Source organism: Pipistrellus hanaki (genome assembly GCF_964339955.1).
Source record: "Pipistrellus hanaki genome assembly, chromosome: 5".
Lineage (NCBI taxonomy): Eukaryota > Metazoa > Chordata > Mammalia > Chiroptera > Vespertilionidae > Pipistrellus > Pipistrellus hanaki.
This window is the reverse complement of record NC_140507.1, coordinates 19,344,517-19,370,271: the sequence shown is the minus strand read 5'-3', so window position 1 is coordinate 19,370,271 and position 25,755 is coordinate 19,344,517. Positions and strand designations below refer to the sequence as shown.

The following is a 25,755-nucleotide window of genomic DNA, read 5'->3' as shown; positions in this document are numbered from 1 at the left end:
TTATGTACTCCCCTCTGGCACTGGTCGATCCATCCATTCATCCATTTCACTTGAGGGTCTTTGGCAAGCCCATCTCAGCCCACCCCCATCTCCTAGTTTTCAGTCCCCCCTCACTCTGGCCACATCTCTAGGTCAAAGTCTCTAATAGATAGAAGGAGCTTTACCCACCAAGATTTTCTGGATTTCTTCATTGTCACACTTCACATGATATTTTACCATATCCTGGAAAATATCCTTCCTATATTCAAGTTTGTTCATGGACTCATAGGTATCAGGATTTAAGACAGACCAGCCTAGGAATTGAGCCAAAGACTAGAGAAAGAAAGAAAAAACAATAAAAGGAAAACTGAGAGGCAGAACAGCCAGGTTTGACTCTGCCTCTGTAACTTTGGGCAAGACTCTCTAAGCCTCCATTTTCTCAGCTATAAAATGGGTTTAATAAACCCTCCACAAAGAGATGTTATGAGGATAAAGTAATGGAAATGCACTTTCAATAAAGTACTAACATACATAAAGCTTCATTCTAGTGCATAATAATGCCACAAAAGGGAATGTGTTGTGTGTATGTGGGGCGTAGATGGGAGCTCTGTACCTTTTGCTTAATTTTACTATAAACCTGAGGCTGCTTTTAAAGGTAAAGTTTATTGATTTTCTTAAAAAAGGGAATGTGGGTTTCTCTAATAACATGTGGCAGTGCAGAAGGGAGAGCGAAGAAAGCAGACCTGGAAGTTAAGTCAGAGTCGCATGGACAGGTGAGCTCCCTGCCCTCCACAGATTGGGCAGCAGCACAGTGGGGTCCCCATCACAGGGCCCAGAGGCCACACTCGGGACGGCTGACTCTGAAGCTCTGAATCTCAACAGCGGAAGACCTCCTTGCAGACCATACCTCCATGAGGGTCTCGTCCATTTCATCGAAGGGCTTCCCATCTTTGCGATTGTAAAATGTGGCCACCCCAACAATTTCTTCCTTCTTGTTCACAATAGGCATAGAAAGGACATTTTTAATCATCCACCCAGACTCGTCCAGAGGCTCTTTCTGCAAGACAAGAACCAGAGTCGGTTTCCCTGAGTGCCAGGCTGCAGAGGCAGCTGCGATGGACTGCATGCCGAGTCATGGCCCAGACTGGCTAAGGGGACCAAGACCACATAGACCTTGTTGGGTTTTGCATAGTTTCAGTCACCAAACGCTAAGAGCAGTTAGGGGCAACCAGGCCAGCATGGGGGGCAGTTAGGGGCAACCAGATAGGCAGGTAGGTGAGCAATTAGGAGCCAGTGGTCCAGGATTGTGAGAGGGATGTTCAAGGGGTCCCAGACTGGTGAGGGTGCAAGCTGAACTGAGGGGACTGCTCCCCCCTCCCACCCCCATGCACAAATTTCATGCACTGGGCCTCTAGTAATTCAATAATTGTCCTAGTAGTGGTTTAATTCTTTCTTTCTTAATTGTTTCCTAATTGCTAAAGATTTGTTTTTGTTAAACTTAGCATAGGAAACTCATATATTGACAGGATGCCTAGAGCTGAAGAGGTCAAGAAAGATAAGACCTAAACTTTGACCAAAAGAAGACAATATTTTGCTGAAAGGAATTAGTCTAAAAGATGAGGAAGGATCATAAAACATGAAAGAGGTACATTAACAGAGAGAAAAATTCCCTGGCGTGGCTTTCAGGCTCTGCATGATCTGGCCTCTGTCTGCGTCTCCCCCTGCTCCTCCCTACAACAGTCTCTCTCTCTGATTTGCTGGCCTATTTACTTTCTTCCAATAAGCCTTCTCTTTCTTGAAATATTTCCTTTCTTTCCTGCCAAACATAATGTCTCAGGGACACAGTCCTTGATTCTTCTCAGATTAAGTCAGCCCAACCCCTGTCCCGAGAGAGAGAGAGAGAGAGAGAGAGAGAGAGAGAGAGAGAGAGAGAGAGACCCTCCTCTACTCCTTAATTCCTTGGCCCTTGTCCTGACCAGCTTTGTCCTGCCTGTGATCTCAGCTGCCTGGAGATAAAGACCATGCCTGTCTGGCCCACCATTTTGACCAGGGTAGCATTGTGCCTATATGCCTGACCCAATTTGTGAAATAAACATTTGTGAAAAGGACAAACAAAATCAACTGGAATGCTAAACAATATTTCATGAAAATCCCAAAGAGGAAGAAATAATATTCAGCTAGGGAAAACAGAATAAAGCTTCATTGAAATTTCATAACAGTTGAGTTTGTCATTGAAGGGACGAAGGGATTTGGGCAGAAGATGATGGCTAGGGAGAGAACAGCATAAGCAAAGGTCCTGAGGCCAGAAAGCCAAGGGTATGAATGTTAAGCTGAATGGGACTTTGGAATTCACCAAATCAACTCCCTCCCCACTTCCTTGGGCATGTGACCTTTTCCCCCACCTTGTTTTCCCTTTGTTGAGAATGCTCTTCAATAAAGTAGACGGAGTCTAATGTGTTCTAATATTCTTTCAGGGGGGAAATATCGTGTGACTAATAGAGGAAATGAAAATTACTTACTTGGAATTCAAAAAAGTCCTCTGCAGGCGCATTCATGATGTTGCAAATCTAAAAGCAGTGAAAAGGAATAATGGAGCTGTTATTAGACTTGACAAAGTACCCGGTGAAGCATTGCCTGCTCTCTCAGAAACACCGCGTCCTTGCCCAAGGCGTTCACATTCTTTTCATCAGGTAGACACGCTCTAGATGGTTTTGAATTATTAACTGAGGCTACGAGGACAGAAAAGCTCTCTTGTAAACATTACTTCTTTGTTCCTGAGTTATTTCCAAACTGCGAAAAAAGTAAAGGCTACAAATTGCCATTGTTAAGTGCTGTACAGTGTCCTGTTTTGTTTTCCCTCTCTTATTGCACATTTGGGTTGTGTTCTGTGTTTTCTTTTTATTCATATAAATAATGCTGCTCTAAACATCTTTGAAACAATGACATTTGGGTTCCGTTCGTTTTGTCAGGAAAGTTTTTTTTTCCTTCCTTGGAGTACCAAAGCCAAAGTAAAACAAGGAATAAAGAGTGCTGTGGTGCTGTTGTAATTGCCAGGTTCTTCTCCTGAACATGGGACCCCCTTACCACACCACGCAGATGGCACTTCTCTGATCCCGTTAAGGCCCTGCCTGTGGGGCCACTGTGGAGCTGTGTAGTGTGTGTAATGCACGAAGGCATGTGGCTAAGGGGATGTCTGGGGGTTGAAATTCTGTCTGGTCTCCACTTGTGAAAGCATTTCCCTAGCCTTTCTCTTTTCATCCATTGAGTTGGACAGCTTTTTCTAGTTCTCAAAAAGGCACCGTATGTACTTGCAGTGACCCCACCTGCCCCAATTGGCCTGACCACAGAGTGGTCTCAGAGGGTGAGCTGTCCCTGCTCCTTTGAGAACTGCCCGCCCATGGAACCATCCCTCTGGCCTCTCCTTGGACCAGTGCCATCGGTTGCCATCATTCTCTCCTGATCTCTGACCTCTTCCAGGGCTCTATCCCCTCAGCCCACGAGCATGGTTGAGTCTCTCCCATCTTTGACAATGAAATCCTCCCTTGACCCCATATTGTTTCCATTGCAACCATCTAGGTTCTTTCCTCTTCCTTTTGCATTCTCTGCCTCCTCCTCACCCATCCACACCTCGGCAGACCACACACTGGTTTCTGTCCTCACCACCAAATCTGCTCTCAATGAGCACAACAATGACCTACTCATTGTCAAACCCAATGGGCTTTAGTTCTTAGCTCACAGATCACTTGTGTTGCATGTGGTTGTCTCTCTTCTTGTTAAAATTTTTTACTTCCTTGGTTTCCATTTTATTTCCTACATCCTCCTAAGTCTTTAGACACCTCCATCTAGTTCTGTGTTGTACCTGGGAGATAATAGAGGGGTAACCAGGTTCAATAATGGGGGTGATGTGCAGCTAACATATATGACCTTTCTCTCTGGAGCAGGGGATGCTGTTATTCCACCCTTGACCCTGAGCAGGTGGGGCATGGTGGGAGACAGAGCATCTGAGCTCTGCTATCCAGGGGAGGGCTGGAAATGTAGCAGAGATGAGGGTTTGGGAGCGACAGCTAAGTTTCTGGTAGGAAAGGTTGGGGTTTGGTCCGTGGTGAGCCTGGAAGACCAGCCAATCGTGACTTTGCCCCGGACATATGCATAAGTATCTTTACTTAGTCAGTGAGACTATTTCTGTGTATTTCATATTTTCTCAAATGTCAATATTCTGTTCATCTCCTTGGACCAACTCTCAAGTGTATTGAGAAATGAGAGAATCGGCTTTTAGACATCCCCACTTCTCATCATCTCCCCCACCCCACTCTTGAACTGAAATCCTTTCACTCTTCCACCTGATTTAAAACTCTTGTGCTTCAAAGTTGTATTACTTACCAAGCCATTTTGGGCAACATAAGTGGGGAGACCACTTGCTAAAGCCCAGTGGTCAGAAGGTGGATTCCTGTAAAGGCCAAAGACAGATGGTAACTTTTGCTGTAAGGACAGTTGGACTAAAAATCTGAATCTGGGCTGAAACCGGTTTGGCTCAGTGGTAGAGCATTGGTCTGTGAACTGAAAGGTCCCAGGTTCGATTCCGGTCAAGGGCATGTACATTGGCTGCAGGCACATCCCTGGTAGGGGGTGTGCAAGAGGCAGCTGGTCGATGTTTCTCTCTCATCAATGTTCTAGCTCTCTATCTCTCTCCCTTCCTCTCTGTAAAAAATCAATAAAATATATATATTTTTTAATTTGAATTTGGGTCTTTGTCCTCCCTCCATGTTCTGTCTGGCTACTCCCAGCACCTGCTTACTTTACTATACCTGAAGGAGTCTCAAATCTTGACTAAGCATCTTAATGTATAAATTTAAACACTGAGGTGAGGGTGATAACTAAATTTTGATTGCACACTGAGTTTGATTATCTAAGAAAAGAGACAACATTCATTCAACAGATGGTTATGGGCTGCTGAGCAAAAACAGGTACCAACATTTCCCTCCATTAATACTTATGTAGAGAGAGTTAACTTAATAACATAGAGAGTGGGAAAACACATACCAAGGGTGCTTTATATGCTGATTCATTAATAATATTACAATTTTTGGCATTATTATCTTTTACTTGTTTATTGTGAGAAAAAAATATACAAGTGGAAAAATGCATTAAAATATTCACCAGTTGTTTGAAAGTGAATATTCATGAAGCTACACCCAAGTCAAGAACAATCTTGGCCAAAATCGGTTTGTCTCAGTGGATAGAGTGTCAACCTGCAGACTGAAAGGTCCCAGGTTAGATTCCGGTCAAGGGCATGTACCTTGGTTGCAGGCACATCCCCAGTAGTGGGTGTGCAAGAGATAGCTGATCGATGATTCTCTCTCATCGATGTTTCTAACTCTCTATCCCTCTCTCTTCCTCTCTGTAGAAAAATCAATAAAATATATATATATATATATATTTTTAAAATCCTGTTTGCTCCTGATCTGCCCCTCCAATGGCAGCTTTCTCCCTAACCCCCCAAATAACCATTGTTCTGATCTTGTGATATTATTGCTTTTTTGTAGTTTTACCATCTAAATATGCTTTCCAGTACTCTCAAGTTTAATCTTGCCTATTTTTCAACTTCATTTGGATGGAATTATACTATATATATATATATATATATATATATATATATATATATATATATATATATATAATTTCATTTTGCTTCTTTTTCATGTTGCTATAATTCATTCTTTTTATTCACGTTGAGTTTTCCCTTATGTGACTGTAGCACAATTTATCCATTCAACTATTGGTGGACATTCTCCCTCAGTTTGGGCCTCATATAAGCAGTGATGCTATGACCAATCTGATATATATGTGCTCTCAATTCTACATCATGCATGCTCCGGCCTATCTCTTTGGGGCAATCCTCTGAGAAGCCCCAGATAGGTGGGTGGGGCCATCGATCATGGGGCTCCAGCAGTGTGAGAGGGCACAGGCCAGGCTGGGGGACCCCCACCCCAGTGCACAAATTTCATACAATGGGCCTCAAGTTACTTTATTAATGTCAACACAACTCTTTTAGAATTTAGATATAGATTTTTAAAATAGATTATACCTTTTTCCTGTCTTTTTGTGCCATACAAAGCAACATTTGGTTTCAATACTGCATCATAATATAATTTTTAAAAGTTAAATATTAATATGTCTTTATTGACTTCAGGAAGTAAGGAATGAAGTGGGAAAGAGAGATAGAAACATCAGTAATTAGAGAGAATCACCAATTGGCTACCTTCTACACACCCCACATTGGGTATCAACCCTGCAACCGGGCATGTGCCCTGACTGGGACTCGAATGGTGATTTCCTGGTTCATAGGTCAATGCTCAATCACTGAGCCATGACAGCCAGTATAATTTCTTTAAGTCCCTTTATATGGAAATTAAATTTAATATGGATATAACCAACAATACATATAACTCAAATGAAGCCACAACAATATGAATGGTTATTACCAAGTTCTTGAAGGCAGGCAATAGTAACTACATCTGACTACTGTCTGAGTGGCAGCAATTGTACAATGTCATGGATTCTATTTCAGAAATGTAAACAAGTAGGAAACCTTATATTTTAGAGTCAATGAAATGGGAGGGATTTCTTTGTTACCCAACATGGCAACCTTTGTCTTTTAACTGGAACATTCAGTTGACTGCTATCTAAAGTAATTAGTGATGTGTTTAGATTGAAATACCTTTGTATTTTTTGCACCTGTTTTATGTCCTTTCTAAATGTTTATTTTGCCTTCTTCTGGTTTGATAAAGCATTTATTTACTATTCACTTTCCTCCTCTGTTAATTTAAATGGCATATACGCTGGCAGCCATTCAGGATACTTACAATTGTTCTCTCACTTTGGTAACATGATAAGGTGGCATTACCTGTCCACTTGAAGTTAGGTAAGGCCATGTGACTTACGGGATTACTTTTATGTCTTCCTTGCCATGCAGGATGTAATCAATGACCTTGTAAAAGTTGATTTCCTAAGCAAAAGAGATAGAGAAATAATATACCTCCACAGTCTGAGACAGAACTTCAGGAGGAGTTTGTCCATGACACAGGCCCTGTTTTTCACTCTGTGTTCTGTGGTTTTCCAGAGTACCAGCCTGATTCTCCAAAGGTGTATCCCAGCTGCCTCTGCAGCTCACTGTCCTAATCTGACTCTCAGGATTTACTGTGCATCTCCTTAGGCACAGCTCACAGTGGCCATGCAGGGGCTGGGATCTAGGGCTGGTAGGAGGGATGGGAAGTGTTCTAAGGGGATCTGGAAGTTGAGCCCAAGAAGAAAGAGAGAGAGACTGCTGCTGAAGTCTAGAGAGAAAGGGAAGTTGAAAGGAGGCTCCTGTCCCATTTAGAAGCATTGTCAACCCAGCCAGCCTCTATACAGGACTCAGCTCTATGGTCACGCCCCCCTTTCTCATTCATTCCTATCATCCAACTGCTCTCTTTGCTATGTCAGCTCTTTCAGACCTGTCTGCCCAATCATGCCTCATGCCTCCTAACTCACTTTCCACCTCTTTCATCCTTCCCACCTCCTTGCACCATTAAAACTCCCATTCTCTTAGAATAGATCTGTTCAATTACATGACTTCCTAACATGCATTTGGATACTGACACGGCTCCTTTCCCTTAGCTCTCCAGAGCAAGTTCCAATACCTGGTCAGATCCTTTCAGCTCCCAGGTGTGACAGGCAAGTCAGTAAACATTCAATAATGGGAAGAATGAGCCCAGAGAGAGGAAAGGACTCATTTCTAGAGAGCCAGGACCAAAACCTTGACTTTTATGCTCAGTGCTCATTCTGCTGTATCACTTAAGGTTACCAGCTTAAAACAGTGTTGTATTCTGCATCACGCTCACCTAGAACAGAGCCATTCAAAGTGGGGTCCCTGGACTGATACCCATCTGCAAACTATTTGTTGCTATTCCATGATTATATGAAAACAGAAATTGAGAGTTGGCATTTAGAAACTTTTATAGCAATTAGACTGAGTTAAGTTAGGTCTCTTGAAACAAAACAAAACAAAAAACACAAGACTTACATTTTGCATGTTTGTTTAAATTCTCATTGTTTCTAGTTATATATTTTAACACATTTTGAAAGTATCAGTCCAAAATGGATTAGAAATTTGTAAAGAAAACAGTTCCTTCACTCCAGATCCTTTGAGAAGCACTGCTCTAAATATTGACACGTAGGAACCTGGGCCCCACCCAAACCTCCTGACTCAGAACCTCCACAAGGAAAACTTCCTTGTCCAGTCAAGGATGTCTGAAGGTCCACTTGATTGGCAGACCATCATGAGCTTCTTCATGCAGGAGAGGCTCTGCTCTTCAGTGACCAGCACTGCCAGCAGCTACAGCGACTAAGTCCTCCCACGAGGCACACTTTGGCTAATCAGGACACAGAAGCCTGAGCTCTTCCAAGGATGACAGCAGCCCCAGGGTATACAGGAGCCCCCTTGAGTAGGAAGCATCCAAGGGGAGACTAGATGAACCCCACAGCTTGATGAGATGCTCTAGAGCAGCAGTCGCCAACTGGTGGTCCGTGGGCCACTGGTGGTCCGTGAGGTCCAAAAGGTTGGCGACCGCTGCTCTAGAGAAAAGGCTCATGCTCTACCCTTGGTTTGCCTAGGTGTACTCTCTGAGCCTCAGTGTCCCCAGCTGTAGGGCATGTATGCTGTTGTTAGGTACCAGAACTCTTTTCCCAAACAAAGCATGGGATCTAGTCATAAAAGGCAGTACGCTGCAGGCAGTTCTAGAAAGCAAAGGTGGCTGCCATTAGCTGCTGGGACTTTGGTCAAAAGCTAAGTTTCCACTTGGGAGGAGGAGGAGGCTGACTTCCAGGACCTTCTCGACCTTCGGCAGGTCTTTGCTGCAAGGCTATCTGTCCTTGGGCCTGGGCTGCTCACCGCACTCCTAGGCAAGCTGCCAGCTCCCCGGGCGCCACAGCCTGTCCTATCGAGGGCGTTCACGAGACTCCTTTAGAAAGGTTAGAAATGGACGTGGGTTTTTTGAAACCTACAGGGAAATTAATTTGCTTTCACAGAATGCAATAAAAAGATCAGTGTGCCCTAGGTAAATAGGGCTTTTTCCATACACTGTAGCTCAGCCAAGTTGCCTTCAAGGCCATGTTCATGTAAGAATGCTCAGCCTTTGGAAAGTCAAAACTGAGCCATCAATGAGCACCTTTGTTACCTTCCACCTGAGCAGCTAAGGCTACAACACAGGGGTCTTTGAAAGAGCCACTAATATAGCGGTAGCCAAATCATCCTGTGTGGAAATGTACTAGTTTTAAAATACTATTTCTTATTTTGTTTCCCCCTCCCCCAATAAAGCCTAATCAGCCTCTATGTTTTTTTAATTATCAACACACACCACACACACACACACACACACACACACAATATTTTATTTTTAAAAGAAGATAGTTGCCATTGGGGAGCTTTAGACCCAAGATTTGGGGAGAATAATTAGACAAAAGCTCTATTTTTAATGGGAATGTGGCAGATAAAGTGAGTGAGTGATGTTAGGAGACCTTCTCCATAAACTCATTGAAAAGAATAAATGACGGAATCCACATTAAGTGCCCGGCAGATAGTGAGAGTCAACCCAAGTAGCCATGATGACTACTGTGTCAGTGTATGATTCGCTTTAGCTACCAGGGCCCTCCTGGGTCAGCCTGACTGCCAGGCAGTTCAGATGAGGAAGGTGAGGCTTCGAGAGGTTCCCCCAAGTCACAGAACTAGCTGGTGAGCAGGGATCTGAGCTTGGGCTTTTCTCCTCCAAGCCTATGTTCTTTTCAGAAGATTCGCTTTTAGCCAATCTCATCATGCTGTGTCTGGGCCCTGGCTAAGGCCTTTGTGTGCTGTCCTCACTGGCTACCCAAGACCTGGAACTGACTATGGAGATGAGTTAAGTGGCAGCTCCCCCTCAGTGGGAAAGTTAAAGGTCCAAGGAACAATTTGGCCAAGCTCACCTTACAAGTTAGCAACCAACCAATTCCAACATCCTTTGCCTTCTGGCCTTTTTCCATCTCGATGTAATGACTCATAGTCTTGCAAGGATTTACTGAGCCTGTGCTACCTGAGATGGAGAAGGGTTTGAGGAAGGAAAAGTCTTAGCCATGACTATGCTAGTTACTTCAGTGAAACCAAAACTTCTTGAAATAAACAAATGATAGGGCTGGCGCTCAGTGAGAAAATACCGTATTCAGTTCAATCTTAAAGAGATCAGAGTACTTGAGGGTAAAGAGCCAGATAAGGTAGAACACGACATTTCTCTGGCCACCCGGGAGTTAGATATGACCTCTGATCTCAGGGCTCAGCTCAGAGAGCTGAGTATCAAAGCAGCTGCTAAAACTGAAGTTAGTTGAAGCTGATGGTGTCTGAAAGCTATGCTGATCTCTATTGTAGTTCCTCCCCTCCTAAATTCCAGGAGCTACAAGTCCAGCTTATATTTTGGAGCAAAAACTTACAACACGTCAGCTATAACAACATGAAGAGCTGTCCTTTAAAAAGAAATGTGTACCCAAATAGTTTGTGAGACTGGGATAGGATGCAATCCTTGAAGACTCAGTCTTTCCTAATGAACTTGTGTGGGTAAAAGAATAGTTTGAAACTGGGCGACAGTAAGGGATAAAGGTCATTTTAGATAAAGCACAGCAGGCCATGTGGATTCCAAAGTTGAAATCTCTTTTGGTGTGTAAATAAAGCTTACAGGCAAGGGTGTTCATATTGAATTTTCAGCGTTTGAGTCTATTGTGAACACACACACACCTTTATTTTGAGTAGAGTTAGGGTTGGCTGGGTGGGATCAAGCCTCCCAGCAGAAATTGGCATACCATTTCAAACAGGCTGAAAGGGCTTGTGGGAAAGCACTGTTTTAAAACTTACTCCAGGGCATGACTCTGCTGCTTGCTTACCCTGTGTGGCCTCAGCTAAGGTCACTCAGTTATTCCACAGGTTCTATAGGCCATTTGAGGGCTCAGTCTATTTACCCTAGACCATTTCCACGTTCCCATTCATATCATATCAGTTTCTCTCAAATGTTTGTACCTCATCTTGAAAAAAAAAAAAAAAAGCAATGGTATGAGACCAGCGGTCACAAACTCGAATGCCTAGAGGCCTGACAGAAACAAAAATGTGAGCAGGGGAGGCCAGGTGTTCACAGGAGAGGACTATGGCAAACTGGAGAGCTCAGACCACATTCTACAGAGATAGCTGCTACCCAGCTCCAATCAAATTTACCCTGTGGGATTGTGGGTCCAGTTTTGACTGATCTTCTACCTTTTTAAAAGAAACTGAGACTATAGATATGTATGGGAAATTTCTTGATTTTATTAAGTGCTAAGCTACCAATTCAATTTTTTTTAAGTAAAAAGTTAGATTTTTAAATGTATGCAGTCAATCAAGTTTACTTATTCATTGGAATTGACCTCTAGCTACCAATTTATATACTCTCAATTAGAGAGTAAGGATATTTCCAGGTCTTATTATCTGAACTCCTGCTGGGTGAATTCTTAGACAAGTTGCTTGACCTTTCTGGATCTGTGTCCTCTTTTGTGGAATAAGAATGTAGAATCCTTCTTGTTCAACCCACCAGGTTGCTATGAAATTCCAACAAGATATTAAAGAACCTTGTAAATTACAGGATTTGGCTATAGTGAGAAATTATAACTTTAAGGGAGACATCCCAACCCAGAGAAGAAAAATACCCATGTGATTTTTTTAAAGTCAGCAGTTTTTATAGTGCTTTACATTTTCATTTCATCCAACATGCTATCATATTGAGCAGGCCATAGAGAGACCTACCCTTCCATCCGGAGTCCTTGGGCCAGTGTATGGTGGCGCTTCACCCATCAGGACTGGCCACACATCAAAAAATTCCTAGGCATGAAGAAAACAATAATTACATGTCTTGAAAATACATGATGGAAGGTTTGGCTAAAACAATGTCCTTTGCAGTATCATTTATAATAGTGAAAACTTAGAAACAACCTGTTTGTTATAGCATATAGTGACAATGATGCTACAGATGTGTATGTATTGATTAGAAAGGTGTCCATGATATGCTGACAAGTGAAAAATGTGAGGTGGACAAAAGAATATAGATCATGTGACCCAAATGTTTAACTATATATAGAAAATGTTCTCAAAGAATTCACAGCAAAGGAGTAACAACTGGTTTTCCCTGGGTGATTGGAATGAGACTATAATTTATTTAGCAGTTATTCCATAGTAGAACTTATTGCTTTTGTAATCTGGAAAAAAATATGTTTATTTTTTTACAAATGAGAAAGAAAAAGCAATGGTGCCAAATATGGATAGATAGAGATTCAACAAGAAAGATGACATGGAAGACATCTGACAAAGGAAGACTTGGGCAGAGAGAAGGAGGAGCCAGCGGAGGCATGGCACCATCACTTGGATTCAGGAAAAGAAACCAACTGGGACACTACAACAAGCTTCTCCCTGCTGCTCCTCAACTGGTTTCCCACTGCACACAGAGCTGCACAGTCCTCCAGTGCCCTCTCTGCTCATTGTGAATGTTTAGGCTCAGTGATAGATGAGTGCTGGGGTATGGTGGGTAGGATGCCAAGCCGTCTTGCTCATGGCCTCTCTCTTATTTGAACAATCTTGTCATGGTGGTTTGCCTATCCCCATGGTCAGCAAACTGCGGCTCGCGAGCCACATGCGGCTCTCTGGCCCCTTGAGTGTGGCTCTTCCACAAAATACCATGGCCTGGGCGAGTCTATTTTGAAGAAGTGGTGTTAGAAGAAGTTTAAGTTTAAAAAATTTGGCTCTCCAAAGAAATTTCAATCGTTGGACTGCTGATATTTGGCTCTGTTGACTAATGAGTTTGCAGACCACTGGCCTATCCTAATATCATCCAGAGGACAAGCAGAGGGAGTCAGCTTCTTCTTGACTACTGACAACAGGATGAAATTCGATTCTGGGTGTGAAATATGAAATGGAGCCCTGCCTGAGCCCCAGAACAGGCTTTCTGCTAGATACACAGAGATGGGTAAGGCACAGTTTGCATTCTGGAGAAACTTGTAGTCTCATAAAGAAACAATCAAGTACTGGAGGACCGGTCAGGTGGGTGGGCTAAGAACCCACCAGTAATGGAAGGAGAATACAAGTGTCAGAGGAGCCCAGAAGGACAGGTGCTCTGGGCTGACACTGCCTGTGTCAAACACTGAGTGGCTCTGAAGAGAAGCAGTTGTCAGCAAGGGGTTGGTGAAAAGTGGGGCATGTTTATGCCTGCCTTCCTCCCTTTCTCTTTCTCTCTACTTTCTTTTTAAACAGCTTGGTTTATATAATTCATATACCACACAGTTCTCCCAGTTAAAGTGTAAAATTCAGTGGCTTTATTTACTTCTTTCATAATGACAATAGCTCAGGTAAGAACTTAGCTGCCTGGGGGATAGGTTCTTAGAGTGATTGTAGGCAGCCCAGCCCACCTCTGATTGCTAGGGTGTTCCGTGTTGGGGGATGACTAAATTAGAATATTCCTGCTGATGGACTTTCCCTTTCACAGGGAGTTTAAAAGAAATGGAGGACAGAATGCTACAGCGTAGAGCAGCTTGCACCTGGGGGCAGATCCTTTAAGGTGGAGTTTTTTTAAGTCGGCTACTCAGAAATTCCTTGGATTTAAAAAAGAGCCATTCATTTGTATGAATCTATTCATATGCTACTTTCTTAAGGATTATCAGAGGGTTTATTGCTACACTAGATCTAAGGTCTTTCCAACCCCAGATTCTGGGATTCACCTACTCATTCAACCAACTATTGGGAGAGTCTCCATTGCTCTGTGCACCATGCTCAGCATGACAAGGCATGAAAGTGAAACTGACAGGAATCCTGTACCTGCGACCTTTGGGATAGGAAATCACGAATCTAAATAACTCTGGAATGTTATTCAGTTATTCCAAGGCAGAACATGATTAGGCTCAGGAAGCAGAGATAAAGAGCCAGGGAAGCTGAAACCGGTTTGGCTCACTGGATAGAGCGTAGGCCTTCGGACTGAAGGGTCCCAGGTTCGATTCCAGTCAAGGGCAAGTACCTTGGTTGCCAGCATATCCCCAGTAGGGGGTGTGCAGGAGGCAGCTGATCGATGTTTCTCTCTCATCAATTTTTCTAACTTTCTATCCCTCTCTCTCTGTCTCTGTAAAAAACCAATAAAATATATTTTAAAAAAAGAGCCAGGTGAGTGTTATCGCAAGGAAACACAGCTGAAAAACAATGCCAGGAACCTTCTCAGGCTCTTTCTCCTTGGCCAATGTATCTGGGGCAAACCTGGCTCCTGAGCATTCTGAGGGACCAGACCGAAGCATCTGCCCCCACTTCCACTGCCCGGGTCAGCCCTGAGTTCTCAGAACTGTGGGTCAGGTAAGTGCATTTTCTGAGAATTCCAGAAGTTGGCAGCTTTCTTCTTTCTGGATTTTCACTCTATATAAAAATCTCTTTATCACTCTATCTCCTACTGCTTCTTCTCACATGCACTTTCTTTTCTAGCTGACGAGGGAAGATATGGGTTGTTTTTACTTACTGGTGCCCTAGATTGACTTCCCTCATTTAAATATTGGTGCTCCTCTCCTCAGTGTAAAACTGTGACAGACTTTCTACAACTATCCACATCCTCCCGTGCAAATGACTGGGTGACACAAGTCTGGCTCCTCTCGGTGTGTATTTAACCTGTTCTTGGAAAAGTTCGCTCCTTTCTCACCTTCTGCTTGGTCATGTCTAAGAGCCCCACAGAGTATCTGTCGCAGTTGAGGAAGGCTCGGACCGTGTACAGGGCTTTGTGGAACTGCCTCTCAATGTCCGTAAGCTCTTCAAAGACTTTGCTCCCAGACCACAGCAGTATCTGAAGGAACACCAAGACAGTCAACGTTTTCGAGGTACAAAGCAGCTGCTCCCTGAGCTGGAGGAGAATGGCAATTCTGTCAAGTTCTCTAGAGCTTATCTCATTTCACCCTCACAATAATGCTAAGATAGAGACAAGGTAATCATCTCCACTTTAGAGACAGAGAAACTGAGGCCCAGGAAGGTGGAATAATTGGCCAGCTTACCACTCTTTCCACTTCTTTGATATCATAGGTTGTTGAAGAGAAGGAGAATAACAAACACTGATTGAGCACAAGTGCTCTCCACACGTCGTCTCTTGTTCTATACGATAATCTTTTGAGGGTAGAACCATAATGATCCCCATTTTACAAACGGGGACACAGAAGCTTGGAGAGAATAAGTGGTTTCCTTGGGTCTCACAGCTAGTAAGTGGCTTAGCAGGGGTTCCGATCCAAGCTATCTGACTTGAAAACTGGTGCATATAATCACTTTGGAATAGAGCTTCATAAACATCTGTTACCTCCTAACACCAGGGGCGATGGGCAGAGACTGTGTGATGGTCCTCAACCATGTTTATTACCACCTGCCTAATCACATCAATGTTCAGCAAAAAAGAAAAACATGTGTCCAGCCCATTCCCTGAGCCAAACCCCTTACCTGGCCACGCCGAGTCTCACAGTTGTGCAGGTAACTCAGATGGAACACCTTCATAATTAGATTGGCAAAATTGAGGTACTTGAGCAGAATCTGAAAAATCAAATAGCATGTGGGGAAATAGATTAAAAGAAATCCTTTTTTGGTCACTTCTACCATCAGCAAATGCCTGAATATTTTAAAAGCTTCATCGGAGGAAATTTGAGCAGATGGACCGTGGAATGCTGACTCACAGCATGTTGCATTATAAGAATATAAAACTCACAGAATATAGAATGTCAATGTTGATAGGGGTGAATTAATGAAAAATAGCTACTATTTATTGTGTTTGCAGTTCCTGTGCTAAGCCATTTATGTATGTTATCTTATCTGAGCACCACAAATACCCCAAGAAATGAAAGCTAATCCCCATTTTAAAATTGTTTAAGTTAAAGCCCAGAAATCAGACACCCAACTAGGGAAAACCTCGCGTCATTATTTCTTACAAATGAAAAACACAGTGGTTCAGGCAAACGAAGTAACTTGGCCAAGTCAAACAGCTGGATATTAGCAGAGCCAGAACAATCACCCTTATGTTCCTGGCTCCAAAGCCCAGGGTCCCGCCGTGCCCCCCTCAGAGAGCGTCAGACTAATGGCTTTGTCTGACAGATGGGGTACCAAGGCCAAGTCAAACAGCAAGGTTCAGAAGCCTTTATGAGCCGGGAGGATGGGCTAGCATGGCCACCCCAACACTTTCCGAAGCCTTCTTACCTCTTCGTCTCCCTTGGTGAAGTGGGGCCCACCCACTTTATTCACAGCCATGATGATGGCCACCACGTCCTTCCCGTTCATTATGGGGGAAGCCAAGATGTTCTTGGTCTGGTACTCCGTGAGGGTGTCCACGAAGTCACAGAAATGTTCATCCTGAAAGGAGGCAGAGAGACAAGCTGGGTGGGCAGATGAAGAGCAAAGACAATAAAATGCCTCATATCTCGGTAGGGATGGGGTGAGGGGGAGGAGGGTCCCTATTCTCCGTTGACAAGAGAATGAAGACATTTCCATCGTCTCCCCTTCAGCAGGGCAAGGCAATCAGAGGGAAAGTCTGCCCTGAAAACCTCTCGAGTCCAGCAGGAGAAGAAAGCCCGAGATGCACCTATTTAGGGCTGCGGAGGAGATAAGAGCAAAGCATGTGGGAGCCCTGGGGTGGAGCCTTGGGTGGTTGACTTTGCCTGGAGAGGCAGGCTTAGTGAAGGTTTAGTTAAGCCCAAAACAGAAACTTAATGAGAAAAAGACCTTCGTGAGCATAAGCATGATTGCTAGCAGGTATCGTGCCTGACACTTCAACGGCACCATCTTAACTTAATTCTCCCAATAACTTATGAGATGGGGACTATTAGTGCCCCATCTTATAGAGGGGGAAGCTGAAACTCGAGAAGGTTAACTTTACTTGTTACTTGGGTGTGTGTGACTCCAAAACCTGCCCTCAGCTCCACTGCCTTTTGGGGGAGCCTGGATAAGGCTAGACCTTGGTCCAGGTCATGGAACAAAAGAATGTGTTCCTTTCAGCTTTTCTTATAGTCCAGTTCTAGCACCACACAGCCAGTCCCATGGGTATCCCCCTCCTACAAAACTGAATGGGAGGCCCACTAGGCATCAGGCCTTGTGCTGAACACTGGCGATACAGGGGAGACTAAATTTCAAGCTAGTTCATTGATAGATCAATAATAGTGATAGGACATAGTAGTTGGCTCAAAGCTGTGAGAGTACAGAGGAGCACTCCACCCCTAAAGCAGCCTGGGAGACCAATATAGGGAGGCGCAGTCTGTGTGGTCAGAAAGAGGAGACAGATCCTAAATTGTTGTCTTAATTCCAAAAGAATCCACTTTCCTGTTTTCTGGTAACACTGCAAGGTTTACCAACAGTCAGCATTGCTTGGGACACATGCCAGCCCAGACATGCATAGTTCATGCTATTCTGAGGAGGGAGGTGTACTTCACAGAGCCAACTGAGAGAGCTTTGCAAGGAGTGAGTGTGCAGAATCTTTCCTCGATTCAGAAATTCAGAATGAGAAGCTCTGCATCTTTGGCTTTCTTCCAGATGGAGTGGGATTGGATAAATTGGCAACAGCATTGTTGTCAATGAAGCTGTCTCAAGCCAGGCGAAGGGTAAAGGGATTAAGAGAAGCCTGTCATGCTGTGCTTGAATTAGCATTGGTGGATTAGACAAAACCTCCAAAGAGGCATTAGCCGCAGAGCATTTTCCGTGTCCTTCTTTAAGGACACCAACAAATCCCTGAACCCAGCTCTGCGTGGGGCATGCTCAGGTTCCTTTCATGAGGTCAGCTCAGTCTTGCAATATTCACTTCACCTCCACCAGGGAAAGCAGTACGTGGGCCTCACCTGCATCTGAGGCCGATGTTACTAAGTCTAACCATGTTTCCCTTTGAGTTCTCATCCCTGGAATGCCCTTTACACGTAATAAAGCTACCAGTTGACTGACTCTTGCACAATTGTTGTCATTCTTATATTTTCAGCAATATAAAATGTTCTAAACTGTGTCCTAGAAACTCAGATGATCAGAGGCAGAAAGGGCCTTAGGAGCCATTTAGCTCAGATTGCTTCTTTTTTAAAGTCTAGGAATCAGACAGCCAGCTGGGGAAAGCCCAGAGTCATCCATTTGTTCAGTTAACATGAACAGAGCACCTTCTATAAGTATGTAGGTATTGTTCTAGTCCTTGGGGCTATAGCAGTGAACAAGATGGGTAAACTTCTTCCCTGGTGAAATGGGGTAGGCAGACAAAAAGTGGGTAAACAACCAAGCATTCTCCCTCCAGGTTGTGTAATTGCTTTGAAGGAGGAAAAGGGAGTGAGGACAGGGGTGGCAGGCTGGAGCTACTTTCATTAGTAAAGATGGTCAGGGAGGCTTCTCTGAAGAGGTAATCTTGAGAGCTGAGGAATCACAGGATCCAGGCAAGTGAAGCACATTCAAGCAGGAATCATAGAGAAGGCAAAGGCCAAAGGCAGGGGTGCAGGGGTGGACGGGGACAATGATCTGAGAAACAGAAAGAAGACCAGTGTGGCTGAAGCACAGGGTGGGCGAAGGGAAGTGGAGGGCAAGGCAGTGAGAGACATGGGCAGGGCCTACCTGGCAGGGCCTTGGAGGCCACTATACAGGGTTTAGATTTTATTCCAATGCAATGCAACACCGCCTCTCATTCCCAGATTCCTCAGTTCTTGTTTTCAAGCATTCACAGTGCCAAGCTCCATTGTGTCTCATGATGAGATCTACTATTTACTGAATAATGACGATGTACTAGGCCCAGAGCCAGAAAATTTACATAATTATCCCTCATATCAACCTGCCACCTAGAACTGTCACTTTTCCTGTTCTACAGACAATTCTCTTGCTGGCAAGTGGTATAGTGACTTCATTCACTCATTAATACACTGATTGATTGATTCATTCATTCATTCATTCATTCACTCATTCATTCATTATATTACTGACTTTGCTAGAAGATTGGATATGCCAAGACTAGTAAGAAAGCTGAGATTGTCCTCACTGGGTTCTAACATTATAGTGGGGACATCATGTAAAACATGAACCCACAATTCTAACCATAATGTAGGATGCCCTCATGGGATGAGTGGTACCCTGGAGACCCAAGGAGGGAGAGACTTGTTCTCTGAGTGGCCGCAGGGGCCCACCAGTACGCTGTCAGTAATTTAAACCTCTCCAGGCATCAGCTTCTTTGGTAAGAAGCAGAGTATTGGGACATGTTCTCCTTGCATTTTCTTTCTGGTGTGGAGTGCTGGGTTCCCAGTCTCATAGGAAGAGAAGGAGAGCAGGAGAGCTGGATACCAGATATAAGAGTCCTTGAGAGGACAGTCCTCAGAAATGGGATTTGTCTGTGTCTAGGAAAAACTCACTGTTTTCCTTTACTGTCACATTACGATGTTCCTTTGCTGCTTCCACAACCAGATGTGTGGGTGTTTTTCCACCACCAACTTATTCTCTGGCACCGGCTGAGTGCCCTACAATTCAATTCAGTTCAGATGCTATCTACCTGGAGCTATCATCAAATCCCTTAACACTGACCCCACTTCAATCTCCAGTCACTGTCAGAGCCCCAAATAGAATAAGATTTCTCAAGCAGGAACAACAGGAGAAGCAAACGCATGCAAATGCCAAGTACTAAAAGCTTGCTGGCCTGCACTGACTTCCCTGCCAGGCCTGAGCCACCAGCCCAGAGACTGCCCAAGGCTGGAAAACTTCCAGAGAAACACAGGCATGACTTCCAGAGTGAACCTTGAGGTGGAACAGGAAATGGCAGGCTGTCCCTCAGTCAGGGCTCAGCAAACTCTTGGACTGGGTACTTTGAAATCAGGGGACTAAATTCCCAGCCCTGCAATACCAGGGTCCAGAGAAGCTCTTGGTACCTCTGCTCTCTGCTCTTCCTGTTAATAGAATCTAAATCGAGAGCTCCAGAAGGGCAAGGGGGCACAACTGGATTCTTCTCCAAATCCCATGCAGACCTGGCGCAGCATCCATCCCAACAAAAAAAACAGTAATAATAGTAACAAGAAGCAGGAACTGCCACTATGAGCCATTGCAGTGTGTCCAGAATCTACTAGATGGAAACAGCTCTCTCCTTTAATCCTACAGCAGCACTGCGAAGTAGGTATTCTCACCCATTTTATAAATTAGGAAGTGAGCCCAGACTGGCTAACCATTGCCAAGGCCATGTTCTTAGAAAGTGACTGAGTCATGATTCATCCCAGATTAGACCTCAAAGCTCCACCCCCCAACTTTCTGCCGTATGATTTGAAGTGACCTTTGGCACACAGCGCCTGGTCCAGTGCCCATCATTTTACAGATAAGGAGGAGGTCTAGAACAGTGGGGCAGTGAAGAGTGTGGACGCAGGCCAGAGTGCCCAGGTTCCGATCCCCACTCTGCCTCTTTCTCCCTGCAGGATTCTGAACAAGTACTTAACGGACCTTTCCAGGCATCAGTTCCATCCTCTGTGAAACAGATATAGTCAGGGTATGTCATCGACCATGACCGTCCGTGTTGGCTACACTTAAAATCTAGAGAGACGTGAAGGGAGAACGCACCCCAATCCAGTGACAGGCGAATCCCCAGGAAAGCTCCCTGGATGCAGAACCGTTACCCGGATGTCCAGGGGAGATGAGGGAGAGAGGAATTCCACGGGAGGTCCAACCCTGTGTGTTTCAAAGAAAACTATCTCCCCCACAGGCCCAAGTGTGTGCTTCTTATCTTGCCAAGGAACCCAAGTCAAAAAGATGACCCGCTTGAATTCATCATGTATAGAGGTGAAGTCCTGGGCCTGTAGCAACTCCTCTGTGACTGTGAGCAAGCCCCTCCTCAAGCTCTGATGGCTTCAGGCTTCTCATTCACTAAATAAACATCCTGTGAGATGATCTCTGAAGCCCCATTGCTCCTCCTCTTTTTAACCTTAAAGTCCTTAATTTGAAATAAAGTCAGAGGTAAGGTGAGCACAAAGACACAAATACCTATCTAGGCTGGATCTTGGGAATACCCAAACACATGCTCCTGGTTTAGCCAGTATGGCAATAAATGAGAACTGCATGGGCCTGGCTATCCTGGGGCAAACATTCTTTCAGGTGAGACATATGTTAAAGGAATTGAGCCCTTGAACAACACAGGATTGAACTGCATGGGTCAGCTTACATGTGAATTTTTAACACCTGCACAGTTCAAACTGTATTATTCAAGGGTCAAGTGAGTGTATGCCATAATGACTTTGTTGTGAGTCTTTCATGGCGAGTGATTACTGGGCATCTGCTGGGTTCTGGGTCCTGAGATAAAGAAGATAAGAAGGCGGGCCTGGTCCCTGATCCCCAAGACTTACTTATTGTGATAACGGGTGTTAGGAAGGAGACTGTACCAGGGATCTGGGATGGCCTCCCGGAGGAAGTGACCTTCAGCTGAGATCTGAAGGATGAGTAGGAGTTGGTCCTGGCAGAGGGCTATATGGAGAACTGCATTCAAGGGATTTGCCCCTGGAGATCAAAGAGGTCTTTGTCAGAGCTGCCAGTAGAATCCCACACAACACTGGACTCTTAGAAGAAAGAGCCAAGTGCTCAACCAAGTGATGGAGGCTAACATGTTCGGGAATGAGGCAGACGGCCTTCCTGTCTCCTGAGTGAACGCCCGAAGCAAAGCACCACATCACCTCAATGATACCCTGCCAGAAACACATACCCTGAATCTAGTCATGAAGACGTGTCTGACAAGCCCAAAGGGAGGGACATTATGAAAAACATTTGGCCTGCACCCTTCAAAAACATCCACATCATGGAAAACAAGAGACAGACTGGGGAACTCCTGCAGCTTCAAGGAAACTCAAGAGTCAGGGCTTCGGTTGAGACCACTGGCCAAATGGAATCTGACTGCTCATTAGAAAATAGTATTGTGCCAGTGTTCCATTTCCTGAATTTGCTCACTGTACTGTGGATATTTATGATCTGTTCCTGGTCTGGAAATACACAACCCAGTGCCCAGGGTTAAAAGGGCATTTGTTTGCGATGGACTCCCAAATGGATCAGAAAGAATGGAGACATAAAGCAAGTGTGGCAAGATATAAACAACTGGTGACTTTAGATGAAAGGTATACAGTTCTCTGTACTATTTTTTTAATTCAACTTTTAAGTTTTTTCCCCCCAAAAATAAAAATCATAAATAAATAAATAAATAAATAAATAAATAAATAAATAAATAAATAAATAAATAGAAGCATCAAGCTAAAACCTGTTTGGCTCAGTGGATAGAGCATCAGCCTGCGGACTGAAGGATCCCGGGTTTCATTCCAGTCAAAGGCTTGTACCTTGGTTGCAGGCACATCCCCAGAAGGGGGGTGTGCAAGAGGCAGCTGATCAATGATTCTCTCTCATCGATGTTTCTAACTCTCTATCCCTCTCTCTTCCTCTCTGTAAAAAAAAAAAAAAAAAAATCAACAAAAAATATATTAAAGAAAGAAAGAAAGAAAGAAAGAAAGAAAGAAAGAAAGAAAGAAAGAAAGAAGCAGCAATTAATTACCAGCCCAATCTTAGTGGCCGGCAGCTCCCCATCCCATGGATACCCCAGAGCCGCGTCCCGCACCCCTCCAATAATGCCTCCCTGCCCTCCCTCCTGTGGGGATGAGGGTACCTCTTCTGTGCTGGGGACGTTGGTGAGCTTTTTAGAGTGTGCAACGTGGCCCACCACACCCATGTCCAGGGGGAACACAATCTCGGAGTCGGGCGCCACCAGGCACTCCTCGAGGGCTGCGTCTTTGTGGACATTGAAGAGGCGGGTGGCAAGCTCGGCGATGCCGTTCCGGGCCCTGTGCATGAACAGGCTCATGCGGTCCGCCTGCAGGAGGAAGCTCAGCTTCTTCATGACGTTGAAGATGCATTTCTCGGCCTGCAGGTTCTCCTGGAAGTCTCGCAGAAGGTCGAAGATGATCTCACTCTCCTCCACGCTGCTCAGCGGGTGGTAGGTGCTGAAGTCCACGGCCGCCTCCTTGGCCCCCAGCAGGTCTGAGATGACCTTAGCTCGGTAGTGGAGGTCGAAATACTGTTTGGCAAAGCCGATATTGGAGTCCAGAAACTTCTCCACCTCCTCTTCTGTCACCTCATCGTCCATGGCTGGGAAGTGCGATGGTTACTTCGAGGAGAGGCTGAGACTGGCCTTCTGAGGACAGTTTGGGCGTCTGTGGCAATACTGAGTCAGGATATGATCTGCTCCACCTGGACTCCTCTGAGTCTTGTCTGCCAATCTCACAGATGTAGCTGCACAGGACAGGGAGTGAGCTTGGGAGATTAAATCATTAATATTACCCAAGAACAAGGATTACGAGGATCAGAGTGTTCCAGATGCCACTGGGCCTCAGATGGGAGAAGGTGAGAGTTCTCTCTTCACCTTGGCCCACTGATAACTGAGAAGAGATTTTTGCCCAGAGCAGGAAGTGAATCAACTAAAAAACAAAACAAAACAAAACAAAAAAAAAACAGACATCAAAGCAGGAGCTGCAAAGTAGGTGGCACACGGACCAGCTACTCCTGTAGATTTGTTTTCTCTGCCCCATGTGGTATTTCTCAACAGTTGACAGAATCCTTCGTTTACTGTTTAGATTTGTTTGGCTTCTCTTGGGGAATTGGAAGGCCTAGTAATTGTGTTCTCTTTCTCCCATGGCAGGAATGGTTAGAGCAGAGAGGCACTGCTCACCCAGCTCCCATCGCTGGCACCTTTCCCCTCCTCTCCATGGCCCTTTCCCCAGAGCCTCCCAGGTCCAGGGCTTTCAGGCTGCATGCTAACCTCTCGGGCAGCTCTTCTCATGTACATTGTGGCTATGCTGGGTCCCTATTTCACAATCCCTGCATCAAAGTCTTTCCCAGCTTTAGATTTCAATGATTCTCTTATTTTAAGATTCAAAGGACCCTCATTAATACAACAGCAGGACAGAGATATGTGTTAGTATAAAAAGACAGTTTCCAGGTTGCCAAAGGTGGGATTTTGGAAGTTAGACATGGAACTGAGTCTGTCATTTGCTATCTGTATAAATTATTTGATTTTTTCCTAGACCTCACTTTGGTTATCTGTAGTAAAGTTAGAGTTGATTTAGATGGCTGTTGTGAAGGTTAAGTGAGATAATATGTTGAACGGTGCAAAGCTATGCACCCAGTATCTATTAAGTTGAAGCATGTGAAATTTCCCCCTTGGACTATTTTTATCATACACAAGTGGCAATTTCATACTGTTGAATTTAATGTGAATTTTCTAATCATCATTTGTTATCCTAACTATCAAATTTATTAACTGGATTACCCTGTCATTGAAGGTATGGGAGAGGGAATTCAGACATCAGTATTTAAATAAGAAGTTGAATATGGGGATAGAAAGTTAGTAAGAAAGCTGTTGCAACTTTTCCAGAAATATGAACAACTGGCCTGGGATGGAGGTTAAGAGAATGGAAGGAAGGAAGTGGGTGTAGGAGCCATAAGAGTGTGAAAGGCACAGTGGCTGACTGGGGTGGTGAGAAACAGTGGGTAATCTGTGTGTCCTCAGCCCCAGTAGTAAACTTGGCACTGCGTGTCCCCCTTCAGGACATTTCACTGGCATTAAATGTTGATTTAGCCTCTATTTCTCAATCAAAGGCCTTTCCCCTCCTGGTTCTTCAAACTCCCTGTCCTCTGGCCCCATCAGCTAGCCCTTAGGATTGCTAGAACAGCCTTAGCCCTCATTTCATACTACCTTGGTTCGATCCCATATTACATTTGTTTTAACTCTTAACCTGGAATTGATAGCAGTTCCTAATAGTCCAGCCACCTGTGGACTTAGTGACTTTTTGCAGTTACTTGGGCCTGTCCCTGGAGCATGGTGAGTCTGTGAAGTTCTCCTTGTTTTACCGGAAGGGTTTAACCTAAGTCAATAGAAGAGCCATGTGAAAGTGTGTCTTTATGTGCATCTTAACCTTCTGTGCACTTTTCGAAAGCTCTGATTCTAAAAGGGATCTGTAACTCAAAAGCAGTTAAGAACTTTGGAGAATCCTGAAAAATCAGGATTTTTGTTGGCTCCTAGAAACAAGCTTTGTGATTATACTAGTAGGAAGGCAACAGGTAGAAGAGTATACTTGGGTTTTAGGACTGGAATGAGCTGAGTTTGAATCCTCTCCTGTAATTTACAAACTTTGACATTGTACTGGTTAATAATGTAGATTTTGTAGTCAAAGACAACACAATCATTTCAAGAGAAATATCAAAAGTGCTTTATGCAATGTAATGTCCATTGCTAGTTACACATTTTCCCCATCTTTCAGGTAATTTGTGGATACTGTCCCAATAGAACTTCTCTTGTTTTGAGTCAAACCATGCAGATACCCAATTTTCCACTTTTTCATATGTTTTGAAGTTCTGCTCAGAAATTGCGTGTGCCATAGATGGGAACAAGTGGTAACCTGAAGGAACAAGGTCTGGTGAATACAGTGGGTGGGTTAATACTTCCCAGGCAAGATCTTTTAAGGTGTCTTTAATTGGTTTTGAAGTGTGTGATGGTGCGTTATCATGAACCAAAATTACTTTGTCCTGTCTTCTGGAACATTCTGGTTGTTTCACTATCAGAGTGGTTCAAATTTATTATTTGTTGTCAGTAGCAATCAATATTAATGGTTTCACCTGGTTTTAGAAGCTCATAATAACCACACCTTCCTGATCCCACAAAACGCAGAGCATTGTCTTTTTTCCGAAGTGAT

The 25,755-nt window shown here is 44.2% G+C and overlaps 1 protein-coding gene across 6 annotated transcripts in view; it reads right to left on the bottom strand.

The window, feature by feature from the left end:
• Window positions 1–23,310, bottom strand: part of PDE6A (phosphodiesterase 6A) — a 48,688-nt gene extending 25,378 nt beyond the window's left edge. For 2 of the 6 annotated variants that reach the window (XM_084884205.1, XM_084884206.1), the window contains exons 1-10: window positions 22,674–23,300; window positions 16,253–16,405; window positions 15,506–15,595; window positions 14,727–14,867; window positions 11,810–11,884; window positions 6,921–6,985; window positions 4,360–4,426; window positions 2,499–2,546; window positions 887–1,036; window positions 169–312 (exon numbers count right to left, since the gene is read on the bottom strand). In XM_084884205.1, coding sequence (XP_084740331.1) covers window positions 169–312; window positions 887–1,036; window positions 2,499–2,546; window positions 4,360–4,426; window positions 6,921–6,985; window positions 11,810–11,884; window positions 14,727–14,867; window positions 15,506–15,595; window positions 16,253–16,405; window positions 22,674–23,150 — 1,410 coding nt within the window. In that variant the 5' untranslated portion in view covers window positions 23,151–23,300. Of the gene's footprint in view, window positions 1–168; window positions 313–886; window positions 1,037–2,498; window positions 2,547–4,359; window positions 4,427–6,920; window positions 6,986–11,809; window positions 11,885–14,726; window positions 14,868–15,505; window positions 15,596–16,252; window positions 16,406–22,673 lie in introns of all 6 variants that reach the window. The other 4 variants (XM_084884207.1, XM_084884210.1, XM_084884209.1 and 1 more) reach the window with 4 other exon arrangements.
• Between the last annotated feature and the right edge of the window lie 2,445 nt (window positions 23,311–25,755).